Here is a 17,006-nt window from a genome sequence, read left to right on the forward strand (position 1 = left end):
TGGGGCTGAGGTCTTCCACACTGGCCAGCTGTGGAGTGCTTCTGCGGGCCCGGCAGCCCAGATTCTCCTGGAAGCTTGCCAGGAACTTTCTGCCTACATGAGCTTTTAATAGGATGTTGAATTGGAGACTTCAGACTTCGGAAGATCTCAACTAGCAAGATGGAACACCTAGGGTGATTATAGCCCACCTGGAGTTCAAAGACATAGACTACAGACTGTGATGCACTCAGGCACAGGAGAGCTCTTGGTGAAACTAAAGTCAAGCTGTAGGTATGGACATGAGAGTGTGCTCAGGCAGATTTAGAACTGCATTATGGACCCCTTCAGCTAAGGCTAATGGGAGATCTCACTGCCTTCTACCTCAAGTGGTAAAGCACATGTTTTTTTATTTTACCCTCACTGATGCCTATGTACATAATGTGTGTGTTTGGCAAAATACTACATCCTCTTTTCCAAAAAAGTGTACCAAAACAATACATTTCATAGTGCATACTCTGCCTTCTGCATGAGGTGTAACACTAACGGTTTAGCAGGAGTTAGTTGTTCTGTAATGTGTTATGAAAAGTACTTGGGTGCTTTAATTAACATGGGCAAAAAAAATCTGTGGCAAATCTTCAAACACATTGCAATTCCACACTTAGTTTTTCAAATGGGGTGTGAGGATGGTGGTATTCATTAAAATGGAAAGTAGTGGTGTTTGTCACTTGAAGTTTTGCAGAGGGCTAGTTGCTTCTGATTCTGACTGGCAAGAGTAGCTTTATACACCATGAGTACTTCCCTGAAGCTGGGTAAAGACTGATCTAATGTCTTGCCACTGCCAGAAAAATTATAGCTTGCTCTGCTTTTTTACTCCACCTCTTGTACTGACTTAGTGTTTGGCTGTTCAGCAAGCTGATTCAGCTCACAAAACCAGCAGAAAACTGCATGGTGGATGGGTTTCATCTTAATTTAGTGAGCTAAGTTGGCTTTGAAGGGTTAGAGGTATCTCAGAATGGGGTGTGAGAGGTATGGTTGGGAAAGGCAGGCAAACATGAGGCATCTGAATTTTGGCAGGAGTTGGCTGTTAAATTGACTTTGGCAAATGAACCTTGCCCCTTTCCCTCTGCCTCCTTCTAGACTTGGTCTTCCTGTGTGCATTTCCCATGTTCTTAAGGTGTGGAGTTCTCTAGTGTGTTTTAATCATTTGCTTATCTAATGTTAGCAGGGTTTTCTTTTGCTTGTGCATTTATTTCTGCTAATAGTAAGAGGGGAAAGATGTTTTTCTTACCTACTGCTGTTTGGGGTGTGGGGGAAAGCTTATCTATTTACAGAAGGCCCAGATGCTTATCAACTGGGCTGCTGCATATGAGCCTATGGAATTTTTGCTGAACACTTGCTTTATTTCTTGATCTACAGGGATTTCACGACCCCGGTCCGATAGCGCACCACCCACACCAGTAAATAGGCTGAGCATGCCCCAGAACACTGCTACCAACACCACTCCACCCCATAACCGAAGGCATCGGGCAGTGACTGTGAATAAAGCAACCATGAAAACCAGTACTGTAAGATTTCATATTCTGTTTTTAAGTAGCTGACACTTTTGATAGTTTTCTCTGTTAGAGGAAGTAATTTCCTTGCTTCTAGGAGCTGATCTGTTCTTCTGTTCAAATAGGTAACTAGTGCGCATACTTCAAAAGTGCAGCACCAACCCTCCTCTACTTCTCCACTCTCTAGCCCAAACCAGACAAGTTCTGAGCCACGGCCACTACCAGCTCCTCGCAGGCCGAGGGTTAACAGCATCTTGAACCTCTTTGGGTCGTGGTTATTTGATGCAGCATTCGTTCACTGTAAACTTCATAATGGAATAAACAGAGACAGCAGCATGACTGGTAAATATTACTGAAAAATATATGTATGCTTTTTTCCTTGTTTTATTGACATTTCCTACCTGCAAGATTAATATATGCATAATCAAAAAAAAATAAAATCTGAAGTGCTGTATTGTGGTTAACCCCTCCCAGGTGAGCTAGCCTGTTATTAGCTGAGCGGGTGTTTGGGGGCTTTAAAACTAAAAAAACCCCAACTTTTTACTATTTAACACTCCCTTGCTCTAACAAGCATGGCAGTTGCAATTATGCTAGTGGGGAAAATTTTATTAAGTGAAGGAAATAATGTGATAAGAGTCCACTTCCCAATTTGAAATATGCTTGAGTATCTCTGAGTAATAGCAACTTTATAGTGACTCTTCAATGTTTGAAAAATTGTCAAATATCACTCCAGATACTGTACAAAGTGGTACTTCTCTTTGTTTTCGGAGAGTGTTGTGAAAACAGAAGTCCTTAAAATAGCAAGTGAACTTGCTGCCTTTCAGTGACTGTTGCTACATGTTTCCATGTATGGCTTGATACCTTGGTTGTCTTCAGTCCTTAACTGCTAGGTTTATTTTTGTCTCCTATGCTTTGCTCAGCTTCAGAGGTTAAATGTTTTGAGACATGACAGCAGAATTAGTACTGTGCTTAGAGAGGCTTTTTAGCACTCTTCTTCCTTTTGGTGATAATATTCAGAAAAGAATAAACTTTCCTACTCTTGGCATTTTTCCTGTTGTTCATGTAGTATTTTGAATGTCTGCTAAACTATTCCAAGAGATCTATCAGGAGCTTGCTGGCCTAAGTAAGAAAAATAGGAGGAAGAGGTTTGTTGTAGCAAGTTGGGTTTATAGTGGGACTTGGCAGCAGCAGTTAAACTGATGATCTTCCTTGTTTGTTGTGTCACAAATCCCCGTGTAGAGGTGATAGGTTTAGGATTTGGGATCTGTTAAAGGTATTTTTAGGTATGCAGTGTATGGCTTTTCAAAGTGTTCAGTTGTGGATTTCTGTGGTAGGAGGTTTAAGTCCCTCTGTAAAAGGCCCATGACACATTACTAGAGAAATAGCTGAGCTTAGGAATAAGTAAATCATAATTTGAGGGTATGTTCAGTTGCATATGCAGCTAATATATTTCTGTATTTAATGCTTTTCAGATTGATTGGATCGTTTTAATTTTGACATAACCTGTATCTTGAGCAATTTTAATGAAGTGCTTAACCTGAAAAGGATGTCAGCTGCGATGCTGCTTATGCAACAGTGTCAGCTGTAAACAGATGTGTTGTGATTCTAGCAGAAGTACAGTCATCCAAAATCAAAATGATTGACTTCCTTGAAGAGGTTCCAGGCCCTTCTATTCATATATGCAATGTCTTAAGTCGCCTAACTGCAGTCAGAAAATTGTAATATTGCTAGCCTTAAAGAGGGACTTACTAGCTTCATGAAAACTAGAAACAACTATTTGGAAATTGCTTGATTCTGTTCTTCCTCCACGCTCTTTAGAGCTGTCGTTAGTGTGACCAGTCTTTGCATGCCACCCATTCTGCCATTTATTAGCAGCAGTGGATCTGAGAGAATTCTGTTGGTGGAGACCCAGAAAACTGCTTTTCTAGCCATTTGGAAGACAGAATTAACTTAAAGAATTTAATCAAGTGTTTGCTGCCCTTCCAGGATGCCATGAGTATTGTTACTGCTGTGTAAAGTACTGGTCACAGCAATGCCATGGCAGGCTGTTGGAAGGAGAGCAAACTGAAGGTGGATCCATACTGCTGAAACTCTGTAGAGAGGCACCTAAGTCTAATTGCCTGATTTATCCTTTTGGATAAATCCGTTTGCTCAGCCTCTGCTTTAGGTGGGAAAATGTAGCAAGGCTTATAAAGGACTAGGCTCCTGCAGTTTCTGTTGACTTGAAACATCAGTGTCTTTTAAATCAGGTTTAAGTCCAAGTTGAAAAGCTTCTGTTCTGGCAGTCTAATCTGTGAAGCCTGATGCCTCCAGGTGAAGTCTTTTCCTCCTCAAACAGTGCAAGGCAGGAGGTGCTGTGTTGGGCTGATGAGGTGGGCTGGAAAGGTTGTGTACTGTGGTCCCCCCAAATCACACAAGGGGGGCCCATCAGCAATAATCAGATCTGCACATTGTGCCTATCCATGTGCCTCTGCTCATGCTACCCAGTATAGATGTGGCTTGAAGAAAGAGAACAGCAGAGAAGGGACAGTTAGCTGCCACAATTCCTACCTACCCTTAGGAAAGGACAAAAATCTTTCTGGCTGCAGGTTGGCTGTACCTGTATATCGTGGTCCATCTGCTATCCTCTGTAGCCTAGTACAGTAACACTTTTGCCACTAGCTTGAATATTCTTACCATGTTTGACACTGCTGTTGATAATCTGCATTAGCTTCAGGAAGCACTATTGTTTTTATGAATGCTTTAAATATTTTTATGATTGGGAAGTGTCTGCACTTAAAATCAGCTTTGCTTTCTAGTGTTGTCTTCCACTGGCCCATATGCACAATTTTTCTTTTATGTCTGGGACTGCAGCTGTGTAAGACTTCAATAGCTTTAAACCCTTCCAAGTTCAGTTGGCTTCAATGCCATGCAGTTAAGAATTTCTTCTGTCATAGCTCTCTGATATGATTTCTCTGTTTTGTTGCTGGCTGGAGTACTGAAAGAGGTAAAATATCTTGAAAAAGAAAGAGGTGAAGTATCTTGATACAGATTATTCCTTGGTCCCGCAGAGAGATCCCCTGCCCTGGGACATCTTTCTGGAACACTGCATTTTTCTAGTGTGTGTTTTTTATTCCTTTTCTGTCATGTGACACATTCTCAGTGAGAACCCCTGTGACATGATTTCTAAAGAGCTAATGCTCTTCATGAGCTAAATGCGAGTGCCTAACAAGTAACCCTATGGGTGAGCTGCGGTCTCAAGTTCTAGTTCAGAATTTAGTTCAGTTTTTAAATGAACCCTGCTGATTCACATGGACTAGCACATTGTCTTTCTCCCATCTTATGACACAAGTCTTTTTGAGCTTTAGGAAGTAAAGAGCAGTTGATCAAGGCTGATGTGAATGAGTACCTGTCTATGCTTGCTTTCCTCCTTGTCCTGGAGCCTTGCATATCTTCTTGAACTCCTTTATCTCCAGAAAGGAAGTCAAGAAAAATGACTGGTGGAAAAAATGTCCAGCTTTTTGTAGGTTCTGAGATGAAAAGTATCTGGATGGGTGGAAGGGTAACTGAACTTGCTCTACTTGACTCTGCTTTGGGGGTGGGAGGGGCTGATTCTGTAATCTCCAGAGGTCCCCTCCAGCTTCAAATCTTCTCTGGTTCTGTCAATGTAACTGCTGCCCCACTGTTGTTCAATTTTGGCATCTTCATTGGTAAAATTCTTGTACCAACCCTTGCACAATTCAGGATAACCATAGGTATTTCACATTTGTGGTTGCTGTGGTTTTGTCTGTCTCTCTTTGGGGAGAGAGAATTGTTCTCTCACACAAGATTAGCTGGAGGTCATCTGTGTACGGCTGAGTACTGCTGGAGTTATCACCCGGAAAGCAGTGTTTCTGTTTGCTCTTTGAGCCCTGTCCTTCAAGATAGTCTTGTGGTGCTGTTTGGGTTCTGAAGCAAAACGGTGATCTTGCCATTGTCGGTGTAATGCTTTTGTGCATGGAGTGTCCTGTATCAGGTTTTAATTTCTGCACCGAGACCTTGATGGTGAAGCTTTATGGCTTTATAGCAGACAGCCAATGAACATTACTCTGTATTGTGGTGAGAAGGGAAAAACGATGTGTTCGAAAATGCATAGTTGGTTTGAAAGGAGCTGCATCCTGCTGGTGTAGTCTTTAGAATTAGATGGCTGCATGGTATTTATTTAGCTCTTAGTGTGGCATAAATAGCTCCCTATGATTGGTACTTGAGAAAATGCCTTCATAAGAAATTTGCTGTGAAACCTTTTTTATGAAGTTAACCCTGAATGTGACAGCTCTGGGGTGTGTCTGCATGTGCTGAATGTAATTTCACTGGCAGGATGTGTTTTGGTTAGACAAGCTTGGCCATACATACAATGCATGATGCTGCTAGTTGCTGTCCTCAACTTGTGAGAACTGGGAGAAACTCAAGAATACCTTGTGCCAGCACTTCAACAGCTGAATCTTCCAATCTAATGGGCTTGTTCTTAATCCTTGTAGCTAAAGAAGTCAGTCACAAGCCTGCCAGTTGTGTGTTTTATAGCACCTGAAGGAGTCTTACCTAGGCAGGTTTCTTGTATCACCCAGGTGCTGTTGGCAGTGTGGGAGTCTTGGGGTATAGTTTTACCCTTCTTTCTTCTGGCCCTACTGTCATTAATATTAATGTCCCAAAGAATGTTTCTGAGGGTCTAGGAGCAAGCTATAAGAAGGCCTGATAAGAGACATCTTGAGTGTTACTGTGGGGCTTGGTCACAAGTCTTGAACTGACCCTGCACATTTAGAGAAGCAGCTCTTAAGAGGTGGTGGCACTCTCTCCTGGTACCTGGCTACTGGAGTCTTTCCTCTCTTCTTTCTCTGGGGATTGTTTTTGAGATGTTGATATTTCTGGTAGTGTTCTGCCTTTTATTTCTGCTTTGGAAGATTTTGATTGAGCTGGTGGTCAGGGGAGGTATGCCCAGGTATACTCATTATTAGCAACTTGGCTTAGGAAAGATGGAGCTGTAATACTGTCAGGAACACATGGTTTGGAAGCGGAAGTATTGCTGTAAGGGGGCTCTGCAGGTAAGTAACCTTCCCCCTACAAGGTGTACCCCAAATCACAGAAGCCTTAGGATAGCTTAGTATATATTCCATATACAGTGCAACATAGGGAAATGTACTTGAGCTGGGAAGGGTTAATACCTTTTTTTAAAGAACTGATGTACATTGATACGAACAGCTCTAAATGTTATTAGTGTTTTGTAACTTTTTGTTCATTGTTTTGCATGATACTTTCAAAACCATAATTTTGGACCTGAATGCCAATTTCCTGTGTGTTTAACGAGCTTGCTATATCATAAAGCTTTTAATCTATTTTTTTAAAAAAAGCTAAAAGCTTCTTAACTTATATTACAATTTCACCATCTTTAAAAGTATTTTATAACTACTGCTGTCCTTTGATTTGTTTCCATTTTATTTCTATTATCTTGCAGCATCTTTTATCCAAATTCTTCTTTCTTATAAATCTTGTAAGTAGGAACCAGTAGCTTTTCCTTAATTGCGGTCATGCTTTTCTTTTTCCATAAACCCATATTTTATTTGTAAATTCATTCTCATTGTCTCTTGTAGCTTTTGCACTTTTACTTGAAAAAGACAAGTAATTTTTTTGTGTGTGTCTTTGGGGAGGATTGTTGGCAAAAGCAAATTAATCTGCCTGAATCAGTCCCATCTTTTCTGTACTTTAGTCTGTGATCATGTCATGAGTTTCAGGACTTTGCACTAACCATGTTTTTTTTTACTTAAAGCTTATTTTACAGACCTAGTGTTTGATTTGTATGCATTGTGCATGTAGTGTTTTTTTTCCAACTACAATATATTGCTGGATAGCTTATTTAGGACAAAAAAATGGCTCATGGGAAGATGCATAAAGATTTGTGCTTATTTGCTGCTTATGTCGTGAAAATTTGTAAGGTAACAGTAGGTTAAACGATGAATTTAAAGACAAAAATTAGGAGTAGACACTTGTCATTAGGATGCTTCCTTTAAAAAAATAAAACAAACCAACCTATCCGTAAATTAACAAGTATTCCAACTGTCAAAGTGTTAACGGGCCTTTGTTTGCAAGACAGATCGTGAACCTGATGTTCCCCAGTGTCCCAGGCTTGAGATAGAGTAAGTTCTCTGGTACTGGTAGAACTACATTGGCTTGCTTCTGTTAGGAGCACACATTATGTGTTGTTTGTTTTGTAGCTTAGAGAAGTTTTGAATATCAATACAGTCTTAGTTAAAAATGAGTATGCTCTTTCTGCCATTAGCAATCCAAGAGTGAAGTTGTCCAAGTAAAAAATGAAAAAAAGAAGAAAAAAAAATCATATTGAGAGCAATGGGTTTTTTTTGGTTGTCATCCTGGAAGAAAGGATGAAGCTAGTAAAGCGAGTAGCCTCCTGCATCGTATGCATGTGATACTGATGTGTGAAAGGGGACCAGAGGTCTCTCTAGGAAGACATGAATTTAACTGGCTTGGACTGGCAGAACCATCCTACAGGGAGGGAGCACAAAGCTCGGCAGAACCATGTCCTGTTTAGGTAACAGCAGGCTCCCGAGAGACTTTTGTAGAGCATATTGTGGGATAGGGAGTAGGAGAGGGCCAGCCTCCCTGGTAGCTGCTGTTTGGAGGCTGTCTAACCTCAACTTCATTTGGCAATTTCCGTAGTCACGTGAGGAGAGAGGGGGACCAAATCAGGAGAGTGGGTTTCAGCAAACTTCTCTTTCTGATATGGGTCCATAGAATTTGTGATTTATTTTTTTTTTAATAAGTATGTTTATACAACAAAATTGGATCAAAGCAGCTTGGTGTTCCGAGCAGTGTAAGAGATTAGTTGGCCACCTGAAAATTAAGCACTGGCTTGGAGGTCATGGTAATGGCACCGCCTAAATGTGTTTTGGTATTTGAAGGCAACAAGGCAAGGTGTACTTCTGTTTTTCTGGAGATGAGAACTAGGTGAGGGAAGATCCTTGTCCTCCAGAGAGGGTAGGAAGCTAATATTGGATATAGATGTGCTCTTTCCAGCAGGAAGTTGGGACAGGCTCTAGAATATAAGGATGACAACAACTGACTTTCATAAAGAAAAATGTTAGTTACACCCACAAATACTTTCTAAACAGAGGCACTGACTCAAACATAGTGAACTAACAGCTTCATGATAACTACTAAATTTGACTTGATCTTTGTGTCCAGGATCCCATGAGCCTATTATATATGTTAACAAACACTGTGAAACGCTGTTTTTTCTCTTCCCAGCTATAGCAACTCAAGCTAGCATGGAGTTTCGCCGGAAGGGATCACAAATGTCCACAGACACAATGGCTTCCAACCCCATGTTTGATGCAAGTGAATTCCCAGACAACTATGAAGCGGGAAGGGCAGAGGCATGCGGGACACTGTGTAGGATATTTTGTAGCAAGAAGACTGGGGAGGAAATATTACCAGCTTACCTATCCCGGTACTAACCTATCTTCCAGTTGCTTTATTGGTATAACTTCATGGTGCAAATTAATTCACAGTAAAGAACATTCAGTTATTGTCTGAATCCTCTGTTACAAGTTCAGAACAACCTGGTTAGCCTTCAGATGCTGTAGGTGGGGATCCCTGGCTAAACAGAGTAGTGATTTCCTTTTGTCTTCTCAACGATGCTGTTTTTCATTGGGTTTTCTTCAAGTTCCAGTTGAAGGGAAGTCCCTTGAAGTGCCTCCCAGCTGGAAGGAACATTGTCTTTTTGATACTTTCTTGCCTCTTGTATTCTTGTTTGTTTGGTTTTTTTTAATTTGTCACTGAATATTGTTCAGATAGAGAAAAAAGAAAAAAGTGTGTAGACATAAGACTTTGTATGCTTTATTAGGACATGAAGGGTCTTATGTTGTCAAATACCACAACACTGGGGTGGAATGTGTTTGTGTTTTTTTTTTTTCTTTAAATATAGAAATGCACTAATATTCCATTATTTAAGAGTTGTGTTCTGAACTACCTCTGCTTTCAGTTTTGTTTCTAATGAACTGAGGCAGTCTTGCCTATCGTAATGTACCTTTTTTCAAAACTTTTGAACAAAACTTGAGAGTCAACTTCAAATCATGACTCTCTCAAACTGTTCAGGTACATTTGTCCCAGATGGCATCAAAACTTCCTGGAAGACTGAACTATTTAATTTCTTGTATGTTATAGTGTTTTGTGTATAGATAGTTTGTGTTTCTCTTACCCAGTCAGTGAGATTCCTCTGTATTTGCAAGCCTTTTTTAAAAAAAAAAAAAAAAAAAGAGGGGGGGATATAAGTATTCTCTAACAAGAAACTGCAAAGGAAACTACCTCCTTCAGGCTGGTGGGCAGCCAGGTTCCTGCCCCCCTGCTTTTTCATTTGAACTGGTTATGGTGATTAAGTTTGATCTCATTTTCTGTATTGCTGATCAGCATGTCCTCTCCTCTTCCCCCTGCCCCGAAAGACTGCAGTATTTTTCTTGTGTTGAGTTAAAAATCAAGGTCTCATGCCCATCCTTACATAGGGAAGGGAGTAGTGGGAGAGCATGTGATCCAAGCACTGTTAGTAACCATCTGGGCTGTATTTGCACAGCTCCCAGTCTGTGTTGCAACAAGTTAGAGTTTTCAATAAAACTGTGCTGTACTGGCTTTTCACATGAAATACATGTGATTGATGAGGGGTTTTTGTTAAGCTGGTTAGGTGTGTTTGCCTGTGCTAAAGTAACTTGTGGGGGATGCTCATATAAACATTTTCTAGCTCTGATTTTGAAACTTACTCTGGTTTATATAGAAAAGACAAATAGTGGCTGCACATTCTTGTTCATGTGGGATGCTGATTGTTTTTATGTGCAAATAATTTAATCTTATCTTTCTTTGTCAGATTTTACATGCTTTTAATTCAGGGTTTGCAGATAGCAGATTTCGTTTGCCACCCTGTTCTTGCCAGTGTTATTCTAAACTCCCCTCCTTTGTTCTGCTGTGACCTGAAAGGGATTGATGTCGTGGTTCCTTATTTCATTTCGGCTCTTGAAACTATTTTACCTGACAGGTAAATTGCTATTTCCATATAAACATCACCAGAAATGTAGGGAAGTGTTTATCTTCTGGGGTTTCTGTCATTCCTGAGTAGTTTTCACTGAAGGAATTCTGTAATGTGGGCCCCGTAGTGTGTATGTATTTGATGGTGATAGTAGTGGCACTTCATAAGCTCTAATTTTCATTTTTATTTAATGCAATTTTCTTTAAAGCAATAATAGTGCTTATTTTAAATGAAATGTGTGAGTTGTGTTATCTACATATTCATTGATGGAAAGCATATCTGTAAGAATAGGAAAAATGAATGATTTAGCTGAAGTATATTGGAAGCCTACTGATTTTTAAGTAAAACTTCACAGGATATTCATTAGTGGCTGTTGCTGTGGTGAACTAAGAGAGTAATCCTACATGTCATTAAGTAGAAAAATTGATAATTTAGGCTGGTGAAATTGGAGGAGGTTCTTAAACAAAAAGATATAACCTCACTTGTCAGAGCTTTATAGATTCCTGGACATTTTGCTAAGTAATACTACTCTGTGCATGCCTTCTTCAACATAATGTTTTATGTCTTGGTACTGCATTTCATTTTGAAGTTATGCATAAAATATTACTTCTGGGCTTAAATCTGAGCCACTGCTTTTGGATAGGTCTTTTAAGTAGAAGAATTTGCTGGTGGCTACTGAAAAAAGTTGATCTATTCGCTGAGCAGCTTGTGTTTTATGCAATATACACATGAGCATATTCTACAGATCTCTGATAATCCTGGGTGGCTTTGAGTTGTAATAAGCCAGTAGAGGCTCATGATTGAAACTTCCTGCTTTGAAGATGTAGTATAATACTTTCATCAGCTCATTGTTTTTATATGGGGTACATAATCCTTAGCAAGTGATGGTTCCTGCATGAATTCATTGTGCTATTGCTGCTGTTCCCCCCCAAAAAATAAAAAAAAAATCCTGAGCCTAGAAAGAAACAGCTACATTGTATACTGCAAATTACTTAAGACTACTGGGTGGCTGTGTATTTAACTTAATTAAATTTGGCTCCAAATTCCTGTCGAAAGTTGATTAACTGTATGATGCTTTGATTTGCAGAGAACTCTCAAAGTTTAAAATCTATGTAAACCCCACAGAGCTAAGAAGAGCTTCGATTAACATCTTGCTGTCTCTGTTGCCTCTCCCTCATCATTTTGGAACCGTAAAGTCTGAGGTAGTAAGCCTACTGCTTTGTTTTGCATTTCCATTTTTGTGTTCCTGGTTGTTTTGGAGAAGGATTTGGATAATTTGTGGGTTGTGTCCGGTGTTCTGTTTAGCACAAACTCTATAGCAAGACTGTATTACAAGTTGTCAGTAGCAATGTGTGCTGTGGTTATTGACTTTTGAAACCAATACCATGCTGGTGTGATCTCTAATTGATACTGAAATAAATATATTTTTCCTTCAGGTTGTCCTGGAAGGGAAATTCAGCAATGACGACAGCTCAACGTATGATAAGCCAGTAACCTTCCTTTCCTTGAAGCTGAGGCTTGTGAATATACTTATAGGAGCTTTGCAGACAGAAACAGATCCCAACAACACTCAAATGATACTAGGTTATTTCAACTTTTTTATTTATTAACTGTGTTGTAGAAGTGTCTGTCTTAACCTGACCTGGAAAAATACAGGTTATTAGTAATGTGTTGCTTTGTAAGAAAAAGATGAAATTCCTGGCAGGTTGTCATCTGCATAATCTCTCTCATACTATGAAAACATCTTGAAAAGCCTCACATTTTTGTTAAAATATTCTCTCTCTTTTTACAAATGTGGAATAGTACTTGTAAAGTAGCAGTGCAAGTAAAGCATGTTCTAGCAGGAAAAGTCAGTCATAACTAGGAATGGAAATAGGAAAAAATGTTGGTTTAATATTGGGAAGGACTCTTGACTAATAGGTTACAGGGAACATTTTAGTTTTTGGCATGATTAAGTCTAGAAACAAATTGAAACGCTGGGTGGCTGGTGGTCCAGCGCTGGTAAAATACAGATGACATGTTTAGCACTGTGTAAATCCTCAGACAAAAGCTTTGGAATAGAGTCTGGAGATGCTTTGTAGTTTGGCAACAAACTGTTCTTTGAGGTAATGAGTGTATTAACGTTTTTCTGAATACCTGAAAGTAAGTAGAAGCTGAAAACTAGAGTAGTGCATAATCTGTCAAGTTAAATATATTTTCAGACAAGTAAAAAGTGTACTTGCCTTTTATTCTCACCTCACCTTATTTTTCTGTCTTTGGAAGTGCCTTTTTCCATATTATGGTGTTCTTGTACTTCAGTAATGACAATACCACTGTCCTTTTGTCTGTTTAAAAAGGAAACAGACTTGCACTGCTGTGGGAGGGGTCTGCCTTGTTCTGGGAGACAGAGAGCCTACCTGATTAATAGGGGAGGGCAAGAAAATGGCATGAGCAATGAAGTGAAGGGAAACAAATCCAGTCTGCAAAGACTTTTGGAAATTTTCCTTGCAGCAATTGAAATAGTTCCTTTACTAGCGAAGACTAGAGGAGAATAATACAAAAGAATGATTTACAATCAATGCTGGTGAAGGGATAAGGATATTTATGGTTTCAAAGTGATCCTCCAAGTGAGACCCACAGAGCTTCAGTGCACAGAGGGTTGCATCGCTTACAGAACCGCAAGGTGATGCTCTGTTAAATCCTACCCATGCGTTCCTGTACCCCTCCACTGTGAGCTGGTGTTTGCATCTGGCGGGGTAGATGCTCTGCCTTGAATGGGTTTTTACCATTACTATTTCCACAGTAGTCCATACCAGTCCATCTCCCCTGTATTCCTGTTGTTAACTTCACATATGGAAACAGGAGTTTACTTCCTGCTGGCTTTGGTTGGAGAGGGTTCATGAATCTCCAGTTTAACCAGAGATTCTCACACGTGCCACCAGCTTCTCAACAAAATCAGAGTGTGTCAGTGTCAGCCTGTTACGGGTCTATGTCCTTACTACTTCTTTCCTTGTCACCTGGGGCTGATGCTGCCAAGCAGGTACAGGCTGTCCATGCCAGTTTACCTAAGGCAACCAGAATGCATTGGCAATTTTAATTTAACAGTGTCTTACACTTGTGTGTAGTTATCTCTCCCAAGATGAAAGGGATAAGTACCTGCTGCCTACTTTGGATGCAGTAGGGTTGACTACCCCCACACTTAGAGCTTCAGCTTTTTCAATACAGTATTTTGGGCACTGATGGAAAACAAAGCACAGAAGGTGAGAGGCTGGGGATGACTTCCAGGTAGAGAGAATTTCAGTGTATCCCACCTCAGATTATGAACTGGCCTCCTGATTTAGGAAGTTGTTTTTATGTTTTAGCCAAATTGAAATGAAAGCAATTTTTAATTTGCTTTGCAAACCCACTCATTATCAATGATGCAAATACTGGCCTTTTTTTTTTTTTTTCTTTGGGGGGGGCAGAAATGTCTTTATAAAAATAAAACTTGTGTTACAGTGGTTTGCAGGTTTGTTTCACTAGTCACTGATCAGTATGAGAACAAGCATGGTCCCTTGCGCTGATGTCTTAAGAGTTGCTGAGTGGACCAGACATTATTCACTTTGTTTTCCAGCAGGCTGCTGTATGTACTGGTAGTTACATTAAGACTTGAAAACATGTTTTTGTTTGCCAGTCACAAGCTGCCTTTTGGCTCCTCATGGCCAAACTGGGGAAGGGAGCCTCTTTGTGCCAGGCAAGAATGTAGCCAAGGCCAGCACTATATAATCCTTGAGGTGGCTTTGGACTATGCAGCTCATTTTAGTGCTTTGTTATCTAACAAATACTGTTATTTTATTCACAGAATCAGTACATATCCTTAAATGTAACCTGAGTTTTTAAATGAGCACAATCTGATGGGAGACAAGGAACGATTCCAGCCCTTCTGTGAAACCAAAATCCTTCTGAACTGAGGAATTTAAAAAACCTATGTTCAAAGCATTTTTAAAATAGCTGAAAGAATTCTCTATCTTGGTTCTCACCTGCTTCAAATGGCTAAACCTGAAGCAAATCCTGTGTTTTATGAAACTCTTTATAGGGGTTTTTGTAAAATGGAATGGTGATCCTGTATTTTAGACCTTCAGTGCTGCTTTGTGAATTTTAGCAATGAATATTCTACTGCGGTCTTTAGTTACCTTCTTGTATCTGATTCTTCAGGTGCGATGTTAAATATTGTTCAAGATTCAGCTCTGTTAGAAGCCATTGGCTGTCAGATGGAAACGGTAAGTATTTTTTGTTTATGAAGTTACCACTTCAGAAAGAATGCATTAGTCATTTTATCTGCTGTTGTAAGGCACTTAGCATCTTGAGGTTTGATCATCTTTATTTCTCCATTGTATCTGAGAGCATCCTCTGGTCTAGGGAACTCAGAAAAATCTTCTCATTGCTCAAAACTGACTTTCAATTTGCAGAATGGTGGGGAAAATAACCTCTTCAAAAGCCACAGTCGTACTAACAGTGGCATTAGCACTGCAAGTGGAGGCAGTACAGAGCCCACAACACCAGATAGTGAGAGACCAGCACAAGCCCTTCTGAGGGATTATGGTAAGGATAGCTCTTTTGAAAAAACTCTCATTATACACCAGGGTAATGGTTTTGGTTTTTTTTTTTCTTCTGTTCCTTGTTCTGTCTAATACATTAATGTGCATGGGTGTTTTGAACCCAGAGTGGATAGCCTCTTTGTTTATTGCCAGTTTGTGCTCATATGTGCCCTTTTGGTGGTTGCTTTTTAATCGTACTAAAGGACTCTGCTAACATTTTAAAAGTAAGAATGTAAAAGCTTATGAAAAAGGTGTTTGCAAACTGCTATATTTTAACTTATATTTTCAAGACACTTGGTTTTCATGAACAATAATGGGATAAATGTACATCAAGTGTAAATTAATTGCTTCATTCATTTTGGTAGCATTCCAAATGCTTACCTGACTCTTGCAGCACCTTTTCTTAAACTATATTTAAAGAGTATTTGAGGGACTCCTTTTTATAGAGCAAGTAAGCAGGATGCTTATGATGTGTTATTTGTTGTAACAAGAGAATTTAGTAATTAACTTTAGATTGCTATGTCTTGTACCGTGCATTTCTGAATCTTTGTGATAAAATCCATGTTCTTCTAAATCTGTGTGTGGTAAGCTGGCCAAATGTTGAGATCCTGGAATTTCATTTGCTCCTTTGGTCTCCATCAGTTTAACTGATGTCGACCAAGGAAATGTGAGAACAGATCACCGTTATTATATTGTAGCCTAAGTTGACAACTCTGTTCTTGCCAATCAAAAATTTTTTTTCTCTAGTTCTATATCTAAGGAGAGGAGGGAGGTTAGCAGGGAAGACTTCAGTATATTCTAGGGATTCATATAAACATGTTGGTGCTTTCCCTAGAGGATTTGTTTGTATGAAATTATTGAAGTGCTAGTTTTCAGCACACCATTTGATTGTGTGTTTAATTTGTATGGGTTTTCATTGACAACTGCTTGTAAAAATAGCTATTTGTAAGGTTACACCCCCCCCCCCCGTTAAATACTTGACTTACTGATTCTTTAAACCATGACATAACTTGAAAGATATTTTTGTAATATATTCATTTTATTGGATTTTTAATTTCCTATGTGCAGAGGGTAAGGTTGCAAGAAATTTATGAAAAGAATTTCTGTGTTTCTGCTGGGTGCTTCAAACAAGAGAAAATTGCAAGCAAGATGGTCTATTTTTACTGTTTAACTGTAGCAGACACTTGAATCTGCTACTAATGTAACATTGTACTTAGCTCTTGAATGTTAAATACCATGATTTAGGTGTCATAGTTCTCATGTGTCTTTAAACTAGTCATTTAGCTGGTTTTGTTTCTGAAATTAATTTGCCTACTTCAGTTTTAACAAGCATGTATAGCATTTATGTTCCTAATATTTTGAAATGAGAACAACTGATATGAAAAACACTTTCTATTTTTAATTTTGAGCTAGAGGTTCAGGGAAATTAAAGGTCTAGAAATAATTGCATCTTTTTTTCTCCAGGACTCATTCTTTCATTATCTACACTTATCTAACTAGTACAACTTTTGATAAACATAGAAATATGGAAGAATGGGTAACTTCTGGCATAGATATCTGAAGTTACATGTGCTGTTAGTTCATTACTGATGCCTAAATATAGAAGTACTGATGTCTAATATACATTACCAATATCTAAATTTTTCTGAGACTACAAGACATCGCAGCAATTTAAGTACAATAGCAAACAATAACAAAACCTGATGCTAGCTATTCTGCTGCTGAAATGCAGCAGAATGCTGGGATTATCCAAAATTTCTTTCTAAAAAAATAAAAAAAATTGTGATAAGGTAGTCTGAATATAATTGTTTAGTGTCTGGTGGTGTATATAACGGAGTTAGCCTGTACAAAAGTGACCAACCCGATTTCTAGATTCTG

At 39.2% G+C, this 17,006-nt stretch overlaps 1 protein-coding gene across 4 annotated transcripts in view; it reads left to right on the forward strand.

Moving 5' to 3' along the window:
- Positions 1-17,006, forward strand: part of RALGAPB (Ral GTPase activating protein non-catalytic subunit beta) — a 63,886-nt gene that overhangs the window by 20,428 nt on the left and 26,452 nt on the right. For 2 of the 4 annotated variants that reach the window (XM_075057838.1, XM_075057849.1), the window contains exons 8-16: positions 1,396-1,544; positions 1,655-1,871; positions 6,997-7,032; positions 8,805-9,006; positions 10,414-10,581; positions 11,660-11,774; positions 12,009-12,156; positions 14,746-14,810; positions 15,000-15,132. In XM_075057838.1, the coding sequence (XP_074913939.1) occupies positions 1,396-1,544; positions 1,655-1,871; positions 6,997-7,032; positions 8,805-9,006; positions 10,414-10,581; positions 11,660-11,774; positions 12,009-12,156; positions 14,746-14,810; positions 15,000-15,132 (1,233 nt within the window). The remainder of the gene's footprint in view (positions 1-1,395; positions 1,545-1,654; positions 1,872-6,996; positions 7,033-8,804; positions 9,007-10,413; positions 10,582-11,659; positions 11,775-12,008; positions 12,157-14,745; positions 14,811-14,999; positions 15,133-17,006) is intronic. The other 2 variants (XM_075057858.1, XM_075057867.1) reach the window with 1 other exon arrangement.

Source organism: Buteo buteo, chromosome 2 (assembly GCF_964188355.1).
Source record: "Buteo buteo chromosome 2, bButBut1.hap1.1, whole genome shotgun sequence".
Lineage (NCBI taxonomy): Eukaryota > Metazoa > Chordata > Aves > Accipitriformes > Accipitridae > Buteo > Buteo buteo.